The sequence below is a fragment of the Anabrus simplex genome, chromosome 1 (genome assembly GCF_040414725.1).
Source record: "Anabrus simplex isolate iqAnaSimp1 chromosome 1, ASM4041472v1, whole genome shotgun sequence".
In the NCBI taxonomy this organism is placed as follows: Eukaryota; Metazoa; Arthropoda; class Insecta; order Orthoptera; family Tettigoniidae; genus Anabrus; species Anabrus simplex.
The window spans coordinates 1,803,882,749-1,803,909,092 of NC_090265.1; the positions used below are offsets into that span (position 1 = coordinate 1,803,882,749).

The following is a 26,344-nucleotide window of genomic DNA, read 5'->3' on the forward strand; positions in this document are numbered from 1 at the left end:
GTCTTTCATTCTTCATTGTTTTGGTAACTTCTTCGAGCAGTCTGCAAAGCAAAGTCGCGTTTTTAATCAAGGAATGTCACTACTTTACAGCCATGTAAACATCAACAATAATAATCTGAACACGTTATTTTCCACAGCAGTGAACCCCCAGACGTTTTATCCACGCGCCGCCACTGATCTATAGACTCCAGATTTGGAAAATCTGTTAGAGGTGTTGACTGATGTTGAATTATGTATAAATTCTGAGGTCCTATTATTAGTTCTGAAGAAGATTTTTACGTTATGTTTTCGAAAAACATTGGTGATTTGATGGGCACCGTCGTTGAATGTAAAAGTAGAGGAAACGTTAGTTATAGGTTTTTCTATAGTGAGAGTAGTCTTGGGCCGGTGTTTAAATTTATTGATTATCTGTTCTATAAATGATCCGCTGTAACCGTTGAATTTGGCGATTGCTCTTATAGTGTTGAGTTCGCTATTGAGGTCTTTTTTAGACATAGGTATCGTGAATGCACGATGAACCATGCTATTATACGCTGCACGTTTGTGTGTTTGAGGGCGTATGGAATCCTGACGAATAGTATTGGCAGTTTGTGTCAGTTTTCTGAAAATTCTATATGAAAGAGCAGATGGATTTCTGAGAATAGTTAAATCCAGAAAATTAATTACTTTATTATTTTCGGACTCAAGTGTAAATTTGATGTAGGGGTCAATATTGTTTAGTTCTTGCAGGGTAGAGGTCGCATTCTTGATTTCTTCATCCATTATAACAAATGTGTCGTCAACATATCTGGCCCACATGAGGAAAAGTGTTGCTATTTATTTTTGTATATTCCAGAAAATCTAAATAAATGTCCGCTAGAATTCCCGAAGCGGGTGATCCCATAGCCAGTCCATTTTGTTGATAGATGGTTTCATCGAATTTAAAGAAAATATTATTGATGACCAGTTTCAGAAGAGAAATAAAATATTGTATTTCTAATTTGCTGAGAGAGCTCTGTTTGTTAAAGTTATCTTCAATAATGGAGAAAAGTTTGGTTGTGGGTATGCTTGGATACATATTTACTATGTCGAAAGAATGAAGGGTATGGTTGGGTTGTACATTAAATGACTTTATTTTTTCAACTAGTTCAGTAGTGTTCTTGAAGGATTTTTTTAGAGAGAAATTGATAGTTCTTAGTTAAAAATCGTTGAACAAATTGCGCAATTTTATATAGGGGGCTGGGTTTATAGTTAATAATAGGACGGATAGGGACGTCAATTTTATGTATTTTAGGGAGGGCTTTAACTGTGGGTAGACCTGGATTCATATTTAATAGTTTTGATTTTTCTTGATCTGTAAAAAGAAAAGATATATTCTTTAATGTTTGTTTTAACTGCCGCTGTATTTTCTGTGTAGGATCTTTATTGATTATTGTAAACGTGCTGTTGTTAAAAAATTCTTTGGTTTTAGATATGTATTTAGTTTTGTCCATGATAACTGTAGTATTTCCTTTATCCGCTTTTGTGACAATCAGATCGTTATTTTTAATTTTCTTTTTGAGTTCCGCAATTTGTTTATGTTCGGAAGTAAAATTATTGGCATTAGAATTGATAGGGGGATTTCTTTTATTTACTTTATTAGAACTGAACATCTTTTCTAATTTTCTTTTTACTTCAAATCTAATTTCGTCTTGATCTTCTAGCGGCATTTTATTGATTGTAGCTTCCGACTCAATCATTAAGTTAGTGACTGCGTTTATTTCGTTCATATTAGGCCAATTATGCTTCGGACCCTTCGCTAAAATGGCAGTTTCTTCCGTGGTTAAAATTACGTTCGAAAGATTAACAACAGGAGGATGGAAATTCTCGATTGAGTTTCTTTGCAAACTAGTTTTTGATGCATTTCTGTTCATTTTAATGCAGCTGATTTCTTCTCTAACGTAAACTGTTTTTGTGAGAGTATGTCAAACATTTTATTATTAACCTGATTTATAAATAAATTCCATTGAATCCCAGGAAGCAGATTGGCTGCTTCAAGGTGAGACTCGTAAAGTTTACTGTTTAAAAACGATTTTTTTCTTATATAAAAAACAAAGTTCGTGTTTCAACCAAATTTTGTTCGTTTTTTGTTGGGCTTGGACGGAATGTGGTGCGGTACGATGTTTTTTGAGCGTTCCTTTCAGAAAGTTCGGTGTTAAATTGTGCATAATACATTGCTTCAAGAAGCTAATATCTAAACTAAACCTGTGAGTAGAACCATAATGTGTGGAACACCATGGTTTTGCATTGGCTATGACTGGTGCCGTAATGTGAGAAACACCACAGGTCTGCGTTACCTGTGAGTAGTACCACAATGTGTGGAACACCATCAGTCTACGTTACTCAAGAGAAATATCATAATTCTTACTTTCCTGGCGATAGTACCATTATGAGGGGCCGTTGATCTAGATTTAGGACCCCTTTAGACAACAAGGCCAACGGCCGTAGCCGTGTTGAAACACCGGATCCCGTGAGATCTCCGAAGTTAAGCAACATTGGGTGTGGTCAGGAGTTGGATGGGTTGCCACGCGCTGTTGGTGGAGGGTAAGGGAATGGAGGAGCGGAAAGGAACTGACCACCCTACCGCACGTAAACTCCGGCTCAGGAACACCTCTGCGGAAGTTCGGACCTGCCTTCGGGCAGAATAACCCTTAGCATACCTAGACAACAAGCATCATTGATTCATGACTGTCTCTGGAAGCAGCCCATTGTTTTAAGACTGTTTCTGGGAATGTGAGGAATTGCATGTCATAATGTTCATAATCATTGTTCTTCGTCTGTTCTTTTTGAATTCTAGTCAATGGATTATATCTATATATAAAAAATAAGAGTTTACATTGCTCAGAATTTTTTAAAAAAAGATCGTATTTCTGTATCAGTCGTGTCCATAGTAACAAGGAGATGCATTGTTTAATTTTCTGTAAATTCTGTCTGTATGTATGTATGCACACGCATCACGAGACAAAGGCTGAAGAGAATTTAATGAAAATCGGTATGTAAAGTCCGCTACTAATTCGCTACAATCTAGGCCATAAACAATTATATTCAGACCGAGAGAAATGGTAGTTTGGGGGAAGGACTAAAATGTAATTCTCAAATATTTATGTTATTAGTGGTACTATCTTAATGAAAATCGGTATGAAAAGTCAGGGAATAAGTTGCAATAATCTATGCCGTAAATAATCTTATTCACGCTGAGTGAAATGGTAGTTTAGGGGAAGGCCTAAAATTTAATTGTCAAATATTAATTTTATTAGTGGTACTATCTTAATGGAAATCGGTATGCAAAGTGGGGGAATAAGTTACTATAATCTAGGCCATAAACAATTTTATTCAGACCGAGAGAAATGGTAGTTTAGGGGAAGGCCTAAAATGTAATTCTCAAATATTTATGTTATTAGTGGTACTATCTTAATGAAAATCGGTATGTAAAGTCCGGAAATAAGTCGCTACAATATAGGCCATAAATAATCTTATTCACACCGAGAGAAATGGTAGTTGAGAGGAGGCCTAAAATTTAATTCTCAAATATGTATGTTATCAGTGGTCCTATCTTAATGAAAAGTCAGGGAATAAGTTGCTATAACTAGGCCATAAATAATTTTATTCATGCTGAGTGAAATGGTAATTTAGGGGAAGCCTAAAATTTAATTCTCAAATATTTGTGAGATTAGTGGTACTATCTTAATGTAAATCGGTGTGTAAAGTCGGGGAATAAGTTGCTATAATCTAGGCCATAAACAATTTTATTCAGACCTAGAAAAATGGTAGTTTAGGGGAAGGCCTAAAAATGTAATTCTCAAATATTTATGTTATTAGTGGTACTATCTTAATGAAAATCGGTATGTAAAGTCCGGAAATAAGTCGCTACAATATATTCTATAAATAATCTTATTCACACCGAGAGAAATGGTAGTTTAGGGGAGGCCTAAAATTTAATTCTCAAATATGTATGTTATCGGTGGTCCTATCTTAATGAAAATCGGTATGAAAAGTCAGCGAATAAGTTGCTATAATCTAGGCCATAAATAATTTTATTCATGCTGAGTGAAATGGTAACTAATGGTAACTAAAGTTATATAGTATTAAATTTCTGATCATTTATGTGTCATACATATTTACTGTACCGGCTATGATAACAGATTTTCATGAATTTTAATTTTTTTGCTAAGTCCATATCAGCGCCGAGTTCCGAGAAAATGGGTAAAGAGAATTTAAATGAAAATCAGTATGAAAAGTAGAGGAATAAGGAACTAGAGTCTACGCTACAAATAATTTTGTAAGACGCCCTAATATCACGGAGTCAAAAGAAAACTGAATGTGAAGGCCTACAATACAGAAAGCTCATAACATTGAACAACAATAACATTACACTGACCATTGTTTGTTGAGATGTGCTTTGTATCCCTGTTGCAACTCATCTCCGATAGATAGGATTACTGCTGTATACCGAGTTTTTAAAAAATTTGCTTTATGTCGCACCAACACAGTTAGATCTTATGGCGACGATGGAATAGGAAAAGGGGCAGGAGTGGAAAGGAAGTGGCCCTGGCCTTAATTACGGTACGGCCCCAGCAGTTGCCTGGTGGGAAATGGGAGACGATGGAAAACCAGCTCAGGGCTGTCGACAGTGGGGTTTGAACCCACTCCCTCCCGGATGCAAGCTCACAGCTGCACGCCCCTAACCGCACAGCCAACTATCCTGGATGTGCCGAGTATAACAGCCTGCCTGAATATTGGCGGGAAGTAGATAAGGAGTTGAGACAACTTTCTTCTTTAGCAAGCCATTCCCCTGGTATTACTGGTACGTAACATGCTGGTTCTTGATAGCATTCGAGCTATTAACGGGATAAGGGCAGAGGAGTGTTCACGGCTGTCTGTGGCCTGTTGTTCGTTAAAGTGACAACATGTGCATTCCTACTGATGTTTTTGTAATGGCCAAAGTTGACTTCAGTTAGGAAAACCATGAAGACAAGTCTTTCTGAGAATCCCGTAGCGAAGCACGGGTACAACTTTCAATATTGTGAGCTGGATCCGCTGATTACTTTAAATTCATCCATTCATTCTTCATCATCACGTTTTGAATTCTGGTCAATGGATGAGTTTTAAATTGTCATTACATTTTGTACCATCAGGGGTCGATGACCTAGATGTTAGGCCCCTTAAAACCACGAGCATCATCATGATCATGAACCTGGAAAGCAGTTTGCCCGTTAGTTACAGGACCAAGTTCTTTGGGGTAAAAGAAGTGAAAATGCATTTGTCAGTCAACACGTACATTAAATGCTATTCATTTCTTTGGTATACAAACATTAAGTACAGAGTAAGGGTGAGCATGTCAAATGGCACAGAAACATTATAGAAAAAGATATCAGTTAAAAGCGCCTAAATATTATGTAAAATAACATTCTACAAAACTATGTACAATTTATAAAAGTTCTATCAAAATGTAAAACAAGGAGCTCTGTTCTAACACACACATTTTAATTGGCACCAGGTACAAAAAGCAGTTCTAGTATGACTACAAGATGCACATTACTTTGTACGTCACTTTAATAAGTACACACGCTGCAGCTCTCTAATGACGACAATGAGGCAGATCCTCCACAGCTCCTCCCACCTCCAGGTAGAGTGAGTCATTTGGTTCTGCAAAAAAATTACAAGGTTCATTCCAACCAGAAACTACACTGGCCAGCAAAAAAAAGGTGGATGGTAAAACTTCAGAAAACCCTCACCAGTATAAATAATGTAATAATCATGGCTGGCAGTGGCGCGAATGGACTCTGCCATCGTTGAAGATTAGTCCAATGAAACGTCATTCCCATAATTGAACACAGCGAGATGTTATGACCAACTTAAGCCGTATAAAATGTGCTAAAACGATGAACCAATGTTACAGGCACACTAATCAACGTTGTAGTCGGGAGGAAGAATGGAAAGTATAAGCATATGTAATTAATAACACCTCGCTGTCTTGAATTATGGGAGTGACGTTTCATTGGGCAAATCTTCAGCCAATGGCACAGTCCATTCTTGCCACCACCAGCCATGATTAATAATATCAATAACAAGGAGAAAAAAAATAACATTTTCGAATATTTCAGGGCTAGCCATACAGCAATTTTGAATCTTGTCACTATAAAGCATAGAATTTGCCGATGTCACTTCTGTAATTCATGGGACAGAAATAATAGAAATACAAATTTTTACAGGAGGAGTAATAACCTTTGTAAACGGTTCTGGGCGAACCATTATGTTTGGTCTGAAGAAAACAAAGCATGGTCATTCTAAATCTGGACACAGTGAGGTGTAGATTATGCTGATGTCAAGAGGCCTAAAGCTGTGTGGTTAGGTCCACGCAGCTGTGAGCTTGCATCCGGGAGATAGTGGATGTTGGTAGCCCTGAAGATGGTTTTCCGTGGTTTCCCATTTTCACACCAGGCAATTGCTGGGGCTGTACCTTAATTAAGGCCACGGCCGTTTCCTTCCAATTCCTATCCCATCGCTGCCATAAGACCTATGTGTGTCGGTGCGATGTAAAGCCACCTTGCGGCCCAGCCGGGTGAAAATGCTGCACTAACTCAACTTTTGCCGGATAAATAATAATATTTTAAAATGGGCTGCTGTAATGTTTCATCGAGGGGAAAGTAAGCGTGATGGTTATTGTCAGTATAGCCCTTTTACGGGAGGAATGAAAACATCAAATGGCGACAGCAACACCGAGTTATCAGGCCGACAACAAATCTTCAAACTTACTCTTCAAATCATTAAAGTCAGTAATTTTGATATAGCAACCTCCATAGTTAACAATAACTTGTTGATTACCATAGCAACTATTAAATAGCGCGCCCACAGTTGGTCCCAGGAACTAATTACATCACGTCAGTGGGTAGCAGTCGCCAAGAACCTATTTACGTCCCCAGTGAAAAAACGGCAGTTTCTGCGCTGGTGAGAGTTTCGGGAAGATTTACGAACTGGGTCACTTTGTAAATATTGAATTGGAATAAACAACAAAACGATACAGCGTTTAGGGAAGTTTCATGAGCTAGGAAGTTAGACACATGTGATTCGCCCGCACCAAACAACACTATATGCACACGTCTCCCAGCGTGTAACGTGCGAAGAAACATGTCACTGTACACCCCGCTTGTCTACAACAGCTTCAATGTGACAGGATGGCACTTGAATTCGGGAGCGAATATTTGTTTATAGTTAATACAATGCCATAGCCTGGATTTTCTATAAAGACATCACGACATCTTTTTGCAGGCGGAGTCTGAGGTATCCATTTCAAGTTTCTGTACTCCATAATCTCCAGCGAATCACCAAGATACGATCCATGTGTTCCTAGCTTCTTGACTGATTCTGGTACGATTTGGAAGTGTGTCTTGATAAGTACAGTTGCCTCTGAACCTTTTCATTGCCAAAAGAGTTTACACAGCATTTATTACGTTACATTTTCTTGAGGAATGCTTGTAAAACACATTAAAACATGGATAATAAAAGTAAAAAACATGCACAATAAATCCGAAGTTTGAAATGTAGGCACTAATCTCAAATACATGCAAATATGGAGGTTACATTACGGCAAACAAACTATGAGTTTGCACACAAATCCGGTCTACAAATTCCTTCAGTCCTATTTTCACATTTGTTGAGTGACGCCGAGAAGACGCTGCTAATGTGACTGATGACTCCAATTGGAAGTTACTATGCTACTAGTAACACCAAACAGAAAGTGAATTACAAACGACGGATCTTAGCAACCTGCTGTGAGATGATCTGTGAACTCTGTACCTATCAGAGAAGATGTGGAGGTTACGCAATTCAGGCCTGACATTGTCTCGATGAAGTAAGAACGATCCTGTGAGTGGGAGGACTGTACGACAAAGACCGCCCTTGGTGTGTACCGGACCTGGACTGTGGTGCTGTTTTCAGACTAGTCGTGATTTTGTCTTCAATCACCTAATGGTAGAAAGTATCGAGAAGACTGGGGAGTGATATTCACCCTCAAATATCTCCAAGAGGATGTGCATCTCAAAGTTGATGGCTTCATCTCCAAGGTTTGATGTAAATAAATAAGTTAAAAATTAATTGTAATGATCCACATTTTTTGCTTATCAGAGTACTTCAATGCTGTAACCCCAAATCCTTATAATACCATGTTTTAAATATTCACAGAAGTCTGCTACTAATATTTTTTTAAATTAACACCAAACAGAAAGTGAATTACAGAGGAGGGGTCTTAATCAAGGGGTATCAAATGACAATCGCTGTCTTGAATTGCTCATTAAAGAAGTACAGGGTGACCCAAAAGTTCATTAGTATTTAACAAGGCAATACTTCCCAGAATATTGCAGGTAGAGAGGTAATAATTGACACACATGGTTGGCCTGAAATGAAATGGCGTATGGCTTTTAGAGGACAAGTTCGGCTCGCCAGGTGCAGGTCTTTTGATTTGACACTCGTAGGCGTCCTGTGCGTCGTGATGAGGATGAAATGATGGTGAAGACGACACAAACCCCCAGCCCCCGTGCCACCAAAATTAACCAATGATGGTTTAAATTCCTGACCCTGCCGGGAATTGAACCCGGGTCCCCTGTGCCCAAAGGCCAGCACGTTAACCATTTAGCCCTGGAGCCGGACAAGGTTCACATGGCATGGGTCAAGAGATGGCGCTGGACAATGCCGCATGAGACCCGTGTACGGTGTAAAAGGAAATGTTCTGAGAGAGGGCGTCAGATACACCTACATCCCGACCTCAATCCGTGTGATTACTGGTTGTGGGGTTACCTCAAGTCACAAGTCTACCACGATAGTCTGACCTCATTGGGGATGCTAAAAGACATCTTATGGCAATTTCTCGCCACACCTATGGATGTCCCTCGACTCCAGGTATTGTTGATGAATGACAGCGACACGCTGAGCGTATGTTATAAGGAACTTCCACTGTGTTGGTCACTTTGTGTACTTTATTTTGGTGCCAATAAATTATTACTTCTCTACGCCTAATATTCTGTGAAGTATTGTCTCCTTGGACAGGTTGGTGCGACGTGAGCGGTGTAGGTTTATTAACTGAATACCATGATATTTTATTGAAAATAAATGTATACTAATTAACATCAGAGCATATAAAAACTTCTCATGCATAGGAATAAACTTTATTAAACACGATATCTTGCATAATTTAGCTGACTGCTTTAGATTCTTCTAACCATGAAATGCTATTCCTGTAGTCTATCCCTGGATGGTGCGGAGGGGTTCTTCCAAAATAATTACCTTACTGGAAATAATTATCCTCTTCATGATAATCCATATAGTGACAAGAAATTCATTTGCAAGAATAATTTCCTCCGACTGTTTCAGGTTTGTACAGTTTACAATTAGTTGCAACAAATCATCATTTGTGAAAAATATTCTGGAATGTTCTTGAGGCGATGATGCACTTCTTGCTATCAGTTTCGAGTTGACTACGTTGTGGGCTCGAGTGCACACGTTTTTAGGAGGAGGAATTTTTGTCCATTTTGTAACACCATCCTTTCGTGTTGTGGTACAAAACCGTCGAGAAAGAGGTTCATCCTCACTCCACAGACTGTAAAAGACACAACACCCTCGTCTCATTCAGCGACAAGGGACTGACACGACACCACTGCCGCGGGGCCTAGCGAGACAACAATGAACACCCTTCTCAACAATGCTACAGACCTCAGACAAAAGTCAAGTAATGAGGGGAGAGGTATGTGGAAGCCAAGGTCTCTAGGTTTAAAAATTTTTTTAAATGCAATCGAACAAACTAAATTTGCGCCAGATGACAAAAGAGCCGGTGCCAGGACTCCCGGGTTTTGGCGCCTTTTGGGTCACTCTATATTTTCTTCTCTTCACTCTCTAAACAGGCTAAAGTACATTTTTCCAGAGAAAGTAAAACAAACTTGTATTGCCTCATTTTGATTATTGTGATGTTACTGAAGTGAACCTGCAAAATCGACCACAACGAAGGCACATGCAAGGAGAAGTAGTTTGACCCTGTACTGCCATCATCTGTCTTGTCTCAACACGTTCTTCACAATCTACCTACATGAGAAAATCCTTCAATTACTTCTCCGCACACAATGACATCCACATCTTAGGAATGGACAATCTCAGGGCTATGAAAAGTGTACCTCCTTTAAGTACAAGATGAGAGGCGCGCACGTGTTCGACCTCACTCTGTGAGACAGTTATCATTGCAACAAGTACGAGTCGGCTCGACGGGTACGCGATGCCCAATTTCCTGGTCAAGTGGCTCAGTGCTCAAATAAAAGCACACGCGCACACGAACCAGAACTGCAGCTGTTAGTTTTCTCCTTTGTGTCTCTACCTGGAGTGCTAGAATTTTATGACTTTTTATGACTTTAACAACCACACATAATTTTTGCTTTCAGGGGGCAACCCCCTGTTTAAAAAATCCAGATTTACCTAGAACTGCGGCTGGGTCAGATTTGACCCGTCATCTGTTCTTCCATTTAGCTTAGTCCGTGTGTGACCGGGATTCTCTAAGCATATATACTGTGCCCAAGAGCACGTTGGCTGCGGAGGAAGCCGCTTAGTCATGCTTTGTTAGTTTTGCAGTATTGGTGTGTAAATGGTTGACATTTCAGATGAGGAATCTGAAGGGGAACTACTGGATTTTTCGTCTGATGAAGGATCACAGCTCGTACCTTCACATTCGTCATCAGAAGATGATAATAATAATAATGTTATTTGTTTTACGTCCCACTAACTACTTTTACGGTCTTCGGAGACGCCGATCAGAAGATGAAGCTGTAGCAAATCGTGATAGAGCAGGTATTCATTTCTAAACTTTCATTTCGCAACATATGGATTATAATTTAGATACGGTACTTTGCAAATTTTACGCCTAAAGTATTTAGTTTGTAGTTTCTTTATCACTGTGATTTTTATGTTCAGGCTATTAGGTTTATATAGCCCGGTGCGTTTTTACTTGTTGTAAATATTATTTTCGGGTGGAAAAACAAAGATAAAGGAACTTTAACATTGTATCTAATATACTCTAAAAAACTAGAGAAAGTGACCGATGTAGGTCGGTCTGTTGTGTTAGAGTCAAGGAATGATATTAATGCTTATGGTAGTCTAGACAGGTTAGGTACTTTTAAAACTGTATTGGAGAATAGTATTAATGTGCAAAGTAGACAGACTAGGTTAGGTTATCATCAGTTCACTAAAATCAATGAACCAGTAGAAACAATCATGAGCAACATAGTTATTTTTCACATTAACTTACAGTCAATTAGAAATAATCTGGATGAATTAGATGTAATACTCAATAAAATGCCTACTGATGTTTTGTGTGTAAATGAGCACTGGCTGACTAGAGATGAGACCAATCTATATAAACCTCACGATTATGAATTAGGAAGTATTTTTACTAGATATTTCCCACTAACACATGGTGGAGCTGCAATATATGTTAAGAAATCACTTAAATTTGAAGTAATAGATGTTTCCTCCTTTTGCATTAAAAACCTATGTGAATCAGTAGCTATTAGATTGTGTGAATATGATTTTGTTGTAGTATCTGTGTATTGTGCCCCTAACACCAACGTAAAACTATTTATATTACAGTTAGAGAAGTTGATTTCTTATTTAACTTGTAAATATGATCAAAAGATTGCTATAGCTGGTGACTTTAATGTAAATATCTTAGAGGTATCACAAAATACGCAAAACTTCCTTAATATGTTAAGATCGCATGACTTATATTGTACACATGGTGAACCCACAAGAAATAATGCATGCCTAGATAATGTTGTAACCAATGTACACAAATCATTTTACAAATGTTCATTTCTAGGACAAGATGTATTGTCAGACCATGGTGGTATTTGGGTTGAATTTAAAGTTAACTGTAAGAGAAGAGTCATCGAGTCATCAAAAGAATTAAAATGCATCAGACGTGTCATATCAATTAAAGGGGTTAATGAATTCCAAGACAAATTAATAAGAACAGACTGGACTAGCCTTTATGCCATTAATGATGTCAACTTTGCATTTTCTTATTTCATTAACACGATAATTATATATTTTAATTCAGCCTTCCCTGAAAAAGTTGTAACTATTAAGGCCAACTGCTGTAAACCAAGAAATAGAGTTAGAAACTGGTTTACGCCTAATTTGGGTAAAATGCATAGCATTATGTTAGCTTATTATAATAAGTATAAATTAAATAATAATTTAGAGGATAAAGAAATATTCAAAAACTACGGGAAATTATATAAAAATTATACATGAGTCTAAACTTGCAGCAAATGACAGGTATATCCAAAGTGCGAACAATAAATGCAAAGCTGCATGGTCCATCATAAGAAGTGCTAGTCATACTTTAAATAACAAAGATGTGATTCCTCTAGAACCTGATCAGTGTAATAGGTATTTTATCAGTGTACATGAAAGCACATGTGATCAGGATAATAGCATTTCATCAGATGGGGATGCAAGTAAACATAATTTCTCAGACTGGTTGCATAACTTTGATCTTCCCTCAAATGTACTGAATAATGATTTTAGGTGGGTGGAAGTAAATCTGCAAACAGTCAGAAGTATTGTCACAAATTTGAATTCATCTAGTACCCAAGACATTTATGGTCTCTCTAACAATACAATCAAAGCAGTTATTGACATGATATTAATGCCATTGACATTTTTAATAAATTTAATGCTTAGACAATGTGTTTTTCCTGAGTGTTTAAAGATGTCTAAAGTGATACCTATCTTTAAAAAGGGGGATAGAATGTGCCCATCAAATTACCGCCCTATAACAATAGTACCCATTCTGAGCAAAATTATTGAATCCTGTATATTTATACAACTCGACGAGTACTTTTTCAGAAATAATTTGCTTTACAACAAACAGTTTGGATTTAGGAAGGGTCATTCAACGATAAAAGCAGTTGAATGTGTCATCAAAGACATATTAAATAATTTTGAGAATAAAACAGTCACAGGTGCTACATTAATTGACCTGACGAAAGCTTTTGATTGTGTCTCGCATGAAATCCTAATTCACAAGCTTGGTTATTATGGAGTAAGGGGTCATGAACTGAAATTAATGGCATCCTATCTCCATCAAAGGAGACAGATGGTGGTAATAAGTGATAAAAAATCTGGTATGGAAACGGTTAAAGCAGGTGTCCCACAAGGGTCTGTTTTGGGACCTTTCCTGTTTTTGGTCTATATCAATGACCTAGCATGTAATGTTCCCTGCACATCAGTTCTATATGCTGATGATACAACTTTCGTAAACAGTAATGTTGATATCACAACACTACAAAACCAAGTCAACACATCTGTTAAAATTGCTGAAAACTGGTTTCATCACAATAAATTAACTATTAACGTCACTAAAACAGAAAATATCATATTTACCTTGGATCACACTGTAAATAATGGCTGCCGTAATTCTGTTAAATTATTAGGCCTACATGTAGATACAAGACTTACATGGGAAATACATACATCAGAACTCTGTAAGAGATTATCCAGGGTGTGGTATCTGTTGCGGAAACTGAAAACCTGCATCAGTCGGGATATGCTACTTGCATCCTATCATGCTTTCTTTCACCCTCATATACTGTATGGGATCAGGTTATGGGGAAATTGTCCCACATCAAATAATGTATTTATATGGCAGAAAAAGGCAGTCTGTCTAATTGCTGGATTAGAATTTAGAGACTCCTGTAAAACTTCCTTTGTGAGGCTAAAAATTATGACAGTTCCCTGTTTATATATTCTTACAAATATTATGCATGTGAAAGAGAATCTTTCCAAATTTAAAGAAAGATCTACAGTTCACATGCACGACACAAGATACAAGAATGATCTGGATACTCCTTACTCCAGGCTTAGTAAAAGCACAAACAGCCACTGTTATCAACAGCTTAAGATGTACAATAAGCTTCCACTACCTATTCGAACATTAGACAATAGTGCATTTAACAGGGTACTGTCACAATTCTTAAGGAAAAAGGCATTTTATAGTGTAGAAGAGTATCTAGAATGTGGTATTTCAAAAACTGACGTAATATAGGTAGCTAAAATAATTTTTCTAATGACTCAGGCATAATTACTAAGATATTGTATATAGATTATTTTTATTTATACCGACAATACCTAGTGTACATTTTCTGTACTTGATGGTGGAAGAATAAAATATCTAAAATATCTAAAATATCTAAAAAATGTCAGGGACTTCTTGAGGTCGTCACAGGGGGCGTGGCCAGGAGCACTGTTCAGTTCCTTCAATGGGAGAGGAGGCCATCGCTAACGGTCAAGGGATTGTACAATTTGCCGATAACGGATACATTCGCGGCGCCATAGGAGCTAAAGGCTTAGAACTGGACTCGCTGTGGTCAGAGAAGTGGGGCAATCCTATTGTAATATCAACAATGCTTCATGATAGATTCAGAGAAATAATACGTTTCTTGAGATATGACGTTAAATCTACAAGGTCTGAAAGACTAAAATAAGACAAATTTGCATGGGTACGCCTTCATTGCAAGTACCTAATGGAGCATATGTAACTGTTGACGAGCAGCTCTTCCCTTCGAAATGTGTGGCCTCAAAACCAGACGAATATGGGTGGCGGTAGATGAAGAGTCCAAATATGTCGTGAACACTTTCCGGTATCTCAGAAAATATTAATTAGAGAGGTGGGTCATAAGTGACCCAGCCGCGGTTCTAGGGGGTATACAGATCGGCGCGGTTCTAGTGTTAACAGAGGAATTTTGAACGGTCACCTACCAAGTAGGGGTTTCAGTTTTTTCTGCACACGGAGCTACAAAGCTGTTCAAAGCGTACAGGTTTACAAGCCGCTGATCAGGCCTGGTAGTGTAATAACTCTCGGTACTGGTCCCTCATTATGAAGGACGACACTTCCAGCATCTTTTATAACGTAAGTACTTTTTAATTTACCACCCTTAACACCTACAGACTTGTACCACTCCACATAGAGCTTCAGCTATGACGGTATATCATACAAACACTATCTGTATTACACACTCATATAACACTCGAGGAGCAAAGAGAGTCCATACCGAATTTGTAAAAACTAGTAAGTATGATTGTAACTCCTTATGGCACTACTCTGCTCTTCCAAAACATATACAACAGGCAACAACAATTTCAAAATTTAAACAAAAAATAAATAATCAATGGGCAAAAGAAAATGAGCAGTAAATCTTTCAACCAACTAATGTACAGTGGTATTATATATTGTATTTATATTTGTGAGACTGTAACGTATTTAGAAATAAGCTATTATTGTATTGTCAATATTTTGTAACTCTGCCAATATTTAATCTTGTATTGCGCCATAAGAGCCTCGGCTCAGGTGCCCTTTCTTGAGTAAATATACCAAAAAAAAAATGTAAGACTGTATACATGGTTAAAGTAGGGGACACGCATGAGGCAGCGTTTCTAAGAGAGACCGACAAAAAAACAGGAATGCTCTGTTAAGAACAGTGGTGCAATCAGGTTACTTTGTTATTTCCGGGCCAACTTGCCGTCAGAGGAGAGAAGGGTGCTTGGTGCAAATGTACAAATTTCTCGTTTGTTTCGCACAGTCGCTTCCCAGCCCCAGTGGGCAGAGTACAGTTTGTTCTGCGCAAATTGACTACTGTACGAACACCGTAGAAAGAGAAGAAGAATACAGGCAGCTTTCCAGCTCGTGTGCGACAGATCCTGAAGACAGTCACTACTACACCGTAGGAGGAGGCATTGTTTCCTTCGTTCATTGCATTTACAATGTTGTGAGTGAAGGAATACGCAATCGAGAACGTTGCTGTGACCAACAGACGAGAGGAGGAACGATCTGGTACAAGTGTGTTCTTGTACTGTGTATGCACTTACGGCTGTTATTGCCAGTGAGAGACATCACCACTTGCCCTCCCTGACACGCAGCAGCATTCGCTCTTCGAGCATGTTAAATAATAAAGAACGTTACTACAATGAACAGACGAGAGGAGGAACGATCTGGTACAAGTGTGTTCTTGTACTGTGTGTGCACTTACGGCTGTTATTGCCTGTGAGAGACATCACCACTTGCCCTCCCTGAAGCCCCAGAAGTAACACAGTAACCTCATTTTCTCCGCCAAACCGACTGCAGTAACACAAAGAGCATCCCTCGGTATAGTTCTAATACACGTGTATACTCTCTCTGGGTATGTCATTCATAACCTGGCATTAAATGATAGGAGGTACAACGGCACGGGGAAAGACACGATCGAACTCGATGAATGACTCCCAAACTAGCACGGAAATACGACAAAGGCTGTCCTGTAAGTCTAGTGCTAGTGATACACACTGATATCGCTGAGCATTAAGTGTTTATTGATGAAACGTATCTTTTAAAATAGAAATAGGGGTGTGCAGAAGTATTGCAAATGATTTCTGGAAAGTTTGATACCGTCTGTGCTTTGTTTGAAAAGTGGTGTGCAACAAGGGTCTTAACTGACAAAAAATTTGAAGATGTGCAAGGCAGCTGTTGTAAACCGTCGAGCACAGGAATGTGGTAACTTTCCCCCAATAAGGCTTGCGTAGTGCACAAGTTGAATTATCTACATTTAAGGCTTCCCTGTCGGTTGTTTTCCTACGCTATCGACGAAACTTTCCCTTGATAATCACTTTCTCATCGTCCAATTTGTCCTCTTGAGTTCCGACTATTAATGATCTTTTATTTAAACCTAGGAATTTCATTTTTGTCCGTATTGAACTGAGAAAGGATGATAGGAAAACTTAAAATGGTCCACCTTTTCAATACAAAAATGTTATAGTTTATTTACAACATGTATTTGTACTTGGTACTAGTTTCAACGCTGATTTGCGTCATCATCAGCCAAAATGTGGGAATAGGCAAGCATTCAGGCATTTATATTACACAAGGCGTTACATTAAACAATACACATCTTATAAGGAGATAAAAACAGGGACAAGTATAGAAACAAATGAATCGTTGAGAAAACAAAAGTTATACATATTAAAAAAATAACCTTAACCACACATCTTGTAGTGCGAAAGTGTTCTTCTTGAATGATTCCTGAATATAAAACACACGTGCACACATTTCTGAAGAGCCAGCAGGCGGGGAAGAAATAAGGTGAAACCTTAAGGGTTCTTCTGAGAAGAGTTCATCATTCTTTCTATGTTCCGACTAACTAATGAAGTCTCCCTTGAGTTCCTGATAAACATACACAACAGGAAATTCTCCTTCACTCTCAACAATAGCTATAAAGACCAACGGTGAATTTCATTTTAAATATTGTGCAGAGACGTGAAAGTATGATCTTGAATATAATATAACTCCTTCATTTAACCCAATTTTTTACACAAGGTGTTACATTAAACAATACACATCTTACGAGGAGATAAAAACAGGGACGAATGTAGAAACAAATCCATCGTTGAGAAAGCAAAAATTTTACATATTAAAAATAAGTTTGACCACACAACTTGCAGTGCGAAAATATTTGCCTTGAGTGATTTCTGAATACAAGACGCACGCGCACACATTTCTAAAGAGCCAGCAGGCAGGAAAAAGGTGAAACCTTAAGAGTTCTTCTGAGAAGAGTTCATCATTCTTTCTATGTTCCGACTAACTAGTGAAGTCTCCCTTGAGTTCCTGATAAACATACACAACAGGAAATTCTCCTTAACTCTCAACAATAGCTATAAAAGACCAATGGTAAATTGTATTTTAAATACTGTGCAGAGATGTGAAAGCATGATCTTGAACATGATATAACTTCTTCACTTACCCACATTTGAAAGTCTCTCTCTATATTACATAGCTTCATTAACACACCATTCTGTAGATGCACAAAATAATCTTGTAATCTTCACAGGTCCGGTATTCAGCTCGACAAGAATATAAAATAGGTATTGAGGAATACGTTGTTGAGAGTTTGGAGGATGACTGTGCCAGTATTTGTGGTGTATTGTTGTAGCGTTACGTGTAGGGTGGGGGCAGGTTTCTATGATGTTTATTGCGGGACATGAGGCGGTAAAGCTATGGCGTGAGATGAAGAGGAACAGAGCGTGTTGGATAGTTTAGGTCTGAGGAGCGGCCGTTGTTGGATTAGGAGGGGAGAGGGGAGGAGTGGAAGGAGGGGAAGTATGGAGGGTGATGGGGTGAAAGTGTGTGGCGTGACAAAGTATTATGCATAATCTGAAAGACAGATCTGTTTTTCGGGATATTCATGTTTTTGAAAAATTCAATGAGAAAGTTGAATAGGATCTTTGGTTTCTCTGAGATATCATTTAAGTTTAGGTTGGGATTGAAATATTGGTCTAAATGAATATAGAGGTTTTCAGTGACGTCTAGGAAAGAACCTTTGTTTAGAATATCTAATACCTCAAGATCTTGATTTATTTCACCTGCCTAGCCAGCTGATAATGGTCCAACCTGTTATAAAAATCACTTCATTATTTCTTATTTTTTAATGGTGTATTGAAAGTTGGAAAAACCTAATTTTCTCTTAGGAGTCAATTTTTAAAAATATGTTTAAGTTACAAGAGAAGTCACACCAGAGTTTTGGTACATCTGCGCAGATGTGCAATATGCGAGACCCTCTCCTCATTCCTCCTCGAGACTAGTCGTAGCATGAGAAGATGAGTGAACGGTAGCTGCCTCACCCAGGGTTCTTGGCCACAATTCAAAACAAACTCCATCATCATTTTCTCTGCAGTACTAAGGATCCTCACAGACTAAGAAGCCTTCTTGAATATAAAGTCCCAGAGAGTTCACAATGATGACATTATTAAAGTTAAGAAATCTCTTATGAATATGACATCTTAATGTTCCCCACTCTTTTTCAATGTTTATATAGATCTGGCAGTAAAGGAAATCAAATTTGGAAAGGGAATCACAATCCAAAGAAAGGAAATCAAAACCATAAGATTTGCTGATGATACTGAGTCTGCAGAAGATCTGCTGAATGGTGTCGACAGAGTCTTGGGTAAGGACTACAAGTCCAAAAGAAAAGTAATCGAGTGCAGTCAAACGGAGTTAGGAAGTAAGCAGATGAATATTGTTACTTGAGTAGTGAAATAACTAACAATGGCAGACTAGCCTTTCTTTGTTCACTTCGAACACTGACAACTTGGCACGAGCTCAGAAAGAAAGAGAAATGGTTTTGGAGAAGAGACCCAGGACTTGTGCAGTTGGTATAGGCCTAGGTGGTAAGAACAGTAGGGGGAGACGAAGGTATGAATATGACAAGCAAATGTAGGATGCACTAGTTACGTAGAAATTAAAATAGTAGCAGAGGATAGGGTGTGATATCAATCAATCAATCAATCAATCAATCAATCAATCAATCAATCAATCAATCAATCAATCAATCAATCAATCAATCAATCAATCAGACACTACTGAATTGTAGGGCAGTCACCGAGCTGGCAGATTCCCTATCTGTTCTTTTCCTAACCTTTTCTTAAATGATTGCAAAGAAACTGGATATTTGCTGAACATCTCCGTTGCTAAGTTATTCTAATCCCTAACTCCCCTTCCTATAAATGAATATTTACCTCAATTTGTCCTCTTCAGTTCCAACTTTATCTTCATAATGTGATCTTTCCTACTTTTAAAGACACCACTCAAACTTATTTGTCTACTAATGTCATTCCACGCCATCTCTCCACTGACAGCTCGGAACATACCACTTATGATACATACGGAATCTGAAATATTTGTCCCGAATGAGTAAATTTATAACACCAATATAAATGGTCCGTTATTGGACAATATAAATTTTCCAGCTAACTCATTAGCTATGAGAATTGACATCTATATCATCTAATGGCCAAGGAGGCATCAATTTTTGGGTAATGAGACAAAGTCTCTCATAGTGCATTGGCACTGCCAGTGGCTCCTGTACACTAGCCATGCGTCTTGGTGGCTGTGCTAGGTACCAACTGATGACTCAAACAAAACAATGTTGAAAATTTGTGTGCTTTCCAAGTACTGACAGGCAGGCTGACAAGGACTTGAGCAGATCCCAGTTTCCAATATTTTCTAGAAACAGAAATGATCTTGCAGTCAATTGCTATATTTTAATTTCTGTTTCCAGGTGAACATTATTTGGTTTATAAAAGGAGCCAGCTTACTTCACAAAGCTAATTGCTACTTGTATCAGTTAAGCATCATCCTCCTGTCGCCGTTCCACTCCTCTTCCTTGCAGGTCTTTTGCCTTCCAGCTCATTTTCTTGCTGTTCTCATTTGATACTTTTTTTTTTTTTTTTTTTTTTTTTTTTTACATGGCCATACCATTTGAGTCTTGAAGGCCACAGCACTAGTTACAAATAGAGGATTGTGGAGACGTTTACCAGGCAAATTGACCGTGCGGTGAACTTGCATTCGGCAGATAGTGGGTTTGAACCGTCGGCAGCCCTGAAAATGGTTTTGTGTGGTTACCCGTTTTCACACCAGGCAAATGCTGGGGCCACCGCCACTTCCTTCCTTTTCCTAGGCCTTTCCTGTCCCATCATCGCCATGAGACCTATGAGTGTCAGTGCGACGTAAAGAAAAAAAGAAAGAAAGTAAATTCGCAGAGGCTTGCAGACTGAATGCTGAAAGGCATAGGAGTCTATAATGCTGATGTATGTTCTTACATTTTTGCTTAGCGCGTGCTTTATGACGGATCTCTTCATTCCGGATCTTATCTCTTCTTGTTTTCTGTAAAATTGATCTCAGGAACTGGACAGTGAAGTCTGCTACGGTTGCAGATATCCGCCTTGGCGGATGTGTTCATTATTACTGTACGCTGTTATTTTTTGCTTGTGGTTAGGCGACCCTTGACATTAGCATGGGAGAATGCTGATATAAGACCATAAAGCCGTAAATCTGACCTTAGCCTAACTGGCTGTTGTCCTCAGTTAATGGAAGGAAGGCCAATAGTCACAACAAACCTGAGACTGAAGAGGGTCTGGTGCCAGGGTTAACAGATCTATCCATTTCAATACCCTGGCTGTAATATACTGTAGTTAAATATTTGCAATATCCACGGATAACAATTTGTGGATGTGGATGAAGGAAAGCAGATGCGTATGTCCGCACAGGGCTCTAACTATCTCTACTGTTAATCATACAGGTTTTTTTTTTTGGTTACCGGTTTTACGTCGCACCGACACAGATAGGTCTTATGGCGACGATGGGATAGGAAAGGGCTAGGAGTTCGAAGGAAGCAGTTGTGGCCTTAATTAAGGTACAGCCCCAGCATTTGCCTGGTGTGAAAATGGGAAACCATGTTCAGGACTGCCGAAAGTGGGATTCGAATGCACTAGCTCCCAGATGCACGGCCATGCAGATACTAAAGGGTTTTCTTTGTACTTAAAGGTGATAAAATTGTGCTCGTTTTTGGACTGTGTCAGTCACCACATTCTTCACTCTCTTCATCCTGTCTATCAGTTAGGATACATGCTATATTTATCCTGGACCAGTCTTAACCACTATCAGCAAGGTATTCATTTAGAACGAAAAGTAAAATGCATTACTACTCAGCCCGAAGGTTGGATGGATCCTCAACAGCTGTCATAGGTAGCCTAAGCATTACTGAATTTGTGTATTAGGGACAGGAGGAGTTTCTTTCTTCACTGAACCAGAAGGTGCTGTTACACATCAGTCTACCAAGCCCATCTAAAGTCAGTTTGGATCATAGGGCGTTAAGACCCCATCGCTAGACAACTCTGCCTTTAACTTGAGGAATGCGGCTTCACATTCCTTTGCGGAGCAGGCACAGTAATGGATATGACATTGTGGAGAAATCTGGTATAAACCTGAAGTAGAACATGAATAGTCACAAAAATCGGCGTAGTAATCCCTGTTGTTGACAAAAAGGCTTGTCTGGTTAATGCCCTACTTTTGATTCTAGGAGTTTCCAATAATGTTGCTTTAGTTAGGAATTCATCAAAAGTAGTGACAGTGGATCGCAGTAGCTGTTCTCGTAACCAACTGTCCCGTAAAACTTTATGAACTGATCTCTTAGAAAGACATTGAAACTGTACGTTGACACTGTGAATATGCACTCAGCCGAATTGCGTTGGAGAGTTGTGAGAACTGTCCCTCTTTCTGATAAACAATAATACTGGGAACAAGCATTTAGGTGAAAAGTTTAAATCCCTATCAAAGGGTAGAGAAGGGTCCACACTACTAGCTTGTATATAACTGGGACTAGTTTCGACCCCATCTGCAGTCACGCTCCAACTGGTAGACACGTGCACTGGTATTGATGAAGTCCGAACAACACATCCAAATTTGATATCAAATGACACTGCTGAGGTTGGTGCCGAACTATGTCATCGCTCCTACAGCAACCAAACATTCCTGAGTTATTCTGGGAGTCACAGCTGAGTTCTAATCGATGTATAGGGGCTGAGAAATGCAGTGTCAACGTACAGTTTCAATTTCGGATGTCTTTCTAAGAGATCAGTTCATAAACATTTTACGGGACAGTTGGTTACGAGAACAGCTACTGCGATCCAATCCAATTATAATGCACAGAACCTATAGAGATGCTGTGATATTTTTCATTGCTAGATAATTCTCTAAGCCCTCCATGCAAAATGTTTCCTTCCGAGAAACAACATTTTGAAATGCCTGTACGCGAGACTTCTCTTCCTTTGGAATGTTGTTAAGCAGGCCTTGTTGTTGAATGCATAGCAAATTGTTCTACATCCATTCCCTGAGTGTAACCACAACAGTCGCCTCATAGTACTGTGTAGGATATCAGCAATACTTATTTACATTTTCACCTCATCGCCAACTGTTACGTTCTGAATAACACTGTACCACCACCATCATCATCATCATCATCATAATTTCCCAACTCCAGTTTCCTCGGTGTGGTGTACAAGCGCGCGCCATCTCCTTCTGTCTTCATACATCTTCTGATCCGGTATCCTCCCATTTGTATCCTCTCTCCTCCACATCTGATCTTACAGTCTCTATCCAACGTTTTCTTGGTCTTCCCTGTGGTCTTCTTCCTACGAGATTAAGGTTGAAATATTTTCTGGCAGGTCTTTCCCTGTTCATTCTCATTATGTGCCCATACCACTGAAGTCTGCGTTTCTTTATGACACTGATAATAGGAACCTCAATACCAGCTACTTTCCTATTCACTTCATTTCTGATCTTGTCCTTTCTGGTTGTTTGGTTCATGGTTCTAATGAATCTCATTTCAGTTGCTTGGATTCTACTGAAGTCTTTGTTTAGTAGGTTACATGTCTCTAAACCGTACATGAGGATTGGTTCGAAGTAACTGTGGTACATGATTGTTTTCACTTTCTGTGGTATTTTGCAGTCCCAGAGGAGATTCCTGACTTGACTGTAGAAGTTCGATGCTTTCTGTGTCCTAATAACACTGTACCAAATATATATAAATATTTAACATACTTTATTAACCTCGTTATACTTAACTAACAGATACCAGTTTCTCTGGATTAAAAGCAGGTATTCCACTTTGAAGAAAGTTACAACTGGTGTGCCCCAGGGCTCTGTCCTCGGTCCATTTTTATTCATTCTGGCAATCAATGATTTACTGCAAAATGTCACAGCTCATACTCTTATATCCTATGCGAACGATACAACGTTAATTACAAAATACCAGAGCATCTCCGGCAGGAAGCTCTTGCTACTGAAATGCATTGGTTTTCATAGAATAGGCTATTGTGTAATCAGGATAAAACTCAATCTATCACACAAGGTTCATCCAAAGATATTGAAAGTCAGTCAGTCAAACTTTTGGATTCTCAGATTGATGCCAAACTGAACTGGGAAACACATATTAATCATGTTTGTAAAAAAAATATAGTTAGCAGTGACTACCGAAGGACGGCATATTTTAGTCTTACTTGTAGGGTCATTCTTCTAATACAAAAAAAGATTGCCTGCACATTGTGTAGAACTGGTGCAGTTGACCACTGCCAACCTTTCTTCATTAAGCTTGAAGTACTGACAATTATAAATTTGTATATTTATGTCTCTTTAACATATGTTAAAAAACAAACAAAAAATGAATTCAGTACTAGGGAAAACATTCACCTTCATGATACTTTGGAGCAAAGCAGACATTGACATCCCAATTCATAGGCTGTCAAAAACTGCTCACTCACATAAAATCAGCAGTGATTATTTAAGAAATTTCCATAATTTGCAGAATCCACTCCTTTAAGGAAATTTAAAGGGAAATTGTATGATTCGTTAATAGAAAATCCATTTTATAATGCCTCTGAATTCTTAGAAATGCATAATGTTAGTATTAAGTTTTAATAAAAGGTGTATGTTCATTTAGCCTTGTTAATATTAAGTACTAAATTATTATCACTTGGCGAAGCCTATTTCATTGTATATGGCAAATAAAGATCTCAATTGTACGCATCTACTGCACAGCATGAATCTATTCCCTACAATGAATATCACAATGAGCAGAATAGTTGAGCCACATACACTTCATTCAGCTCTTCCCGAATAACCCCGACTGTTTTTATGTCCAACTAACTTCTTCTGACTTTTTCAGAGATGCCGGGGTACCAGAATTTTCCCTCACAGGAGTTCTTTTACATTCCAGTAAATTTAACAACACGAGGCTTATGTATTTGAACACCTTCAGCCAAGTTTGGGTCATAAGGCAGCCACTCAGCGTAGCAGAGAAAGAAAATTGAAGAATTGGAGCAAATGAAGGACAGATATGAGGTCCTAAGGTTTTACAAGAAAACACAAGGATTTGAGGGTGGAGCAGTGGTAACTTGATTGGAGACAAAAACAAGACCTTGGAAAGACGGCAAGAATACTTTTATTAATTGTTCAATGGAAACAATGATGATGATGATAGAAAGGAGGAAATTTTGGTAGATAGAAGAGAACTGATTGAAGAAGACGCAACACTAGAAGAGGTGAGAAGTGCAATTAAAGCAAAGGCTAACAAAGGAAGAGGAAATGCCCGATGTATCAGAAAGTCAATGTGTCCAATTACCTCACTAGATGTAACTAACTGTAGATGGAGAGTATACTGAGGGACGGACTTAGGACACACCGCTCAATACTCTTAATCTGAGAACATACAGACATCTTCATTATAGACTGTTATGCCTGTTCAGTGTGCAAGCCTCTGTGGATCCACTAAGCACTGCCACAATCCTCTATTTTTAACTAATTACATGGCCTCGATTAGTTCTGTACCTATTTCCTTAATATAGTCAAAAACTTTTGCCTCACACCACCGAAGCAGGTTTATGCATATGGTTTCATACATAGAGTGTGTTCCTAACTTACCCTTTTATCTCCTCATTACAAGTACACTCCTGCCATTGTTCCCATCTATATGTACCAGCAATTATTCTTGCTACTTTCATGTCTGTTACTTCTAACTTATGAATAAAATTTCCAGAGCCCAGCCCGCCTTTGCTCCCGTAAAGCAAAGTTCGTCTGAAAACAGAACGATGTAAAGATAGTTTCGTCTGGGAGGTGACTTCCTTCTTACAGAATACTGTTGATCGTAACTGCGAGCTCACTGCATTAGCTTTACTGCACCTTGATTCAATCTCACTTACCATATTACCATCCTGGGAGAACACACAACCTAAGTATTTAAAATTATCTACCTGTTCCAGCTTTGTATCACCCATCAGACATTCAATTCTATTGAATTTCTTATCTAGTGACTCAATTTAGTCTTCGAAAGGCTAATTTTCATACCATACTCATTGCACATATTTTCAAGTTGCAAGATATTAGACTGCAGGCTTTCGGCACAAGTCATCGGCATAGGCCAGACTGCTTACTACACTTCCACCTAACTGAATCCCTCCCTGCCACTTATTACCGTTCAACTATGATGAATAGAAGAACCAAGTGTGATGACTCAGTTTGTGGACCCGCCACTGCGAGCACTGCAAGCGACGGTGTCCAACACGTGCTCCAGTAGTACCGGCAAAGAAAAGTGCGGGAGACGTTATTGTGCAAGATATTTCAAGTCAATAAGTTGAATTGTCTTAGCTTTCAGTTCTTAAACTCAGTTCATTGTGTGTTGTGCTTCATTAAATTAATAGTTCAACATGCTGTGGTAGAGTAAGATTCTTTTCACCACCGAAGGATAGAAATAAATTTGAGAAATGGGCCAGAGCTATTCCACACTGTGTTAACGCACAATAGTAGAATTTGTCAAGTTCATTTCTCTGATAGTAAAATCAGATAATTTTATAGTGAATGGTGAAAAAGTGGTTATGTCTCATGTAAGATGGAAATTACGTCCAGGAGCAGTGCCTCACATTTTCCCTAATT

At 38.6% G+C, this 26,344-nt stretch overlaps 2 protein-coding genes across 3 annotated transcripts in view; one reads left to right on the plus strand and one right to left on the minus strand.

The window, feature by feature from the left end:
• Positions 1–26,344, plus strand: part of p115 (General vesicular transport factor p115) — a 637,868-nt gene that overhangs the window by 580,821 nt on the left and 30,703 nt on the right. The gene's annotated exons all lie outside the window — the stretch shown is intronic.
• The window catches only part of LOC136858791 (gastrula zinc finger protein XlCGF7.1), a 114,555-nt gene continuing 93,498 nt past the window's right edge, over positions 5,288–26,344 (minus strand). The window contains exon 4 of the mRNA XM_067138604.2: positions 5,288–5,664. Within this exon, the coding sequence (XP_066994705.1) occupies positions 5,655–5,664 (10 nt within the window). The 3' untranslated portion in view covers positions 5,288–5,654. The remainder of the gene's footprint in view (positions 5,665–26,344) is intronic.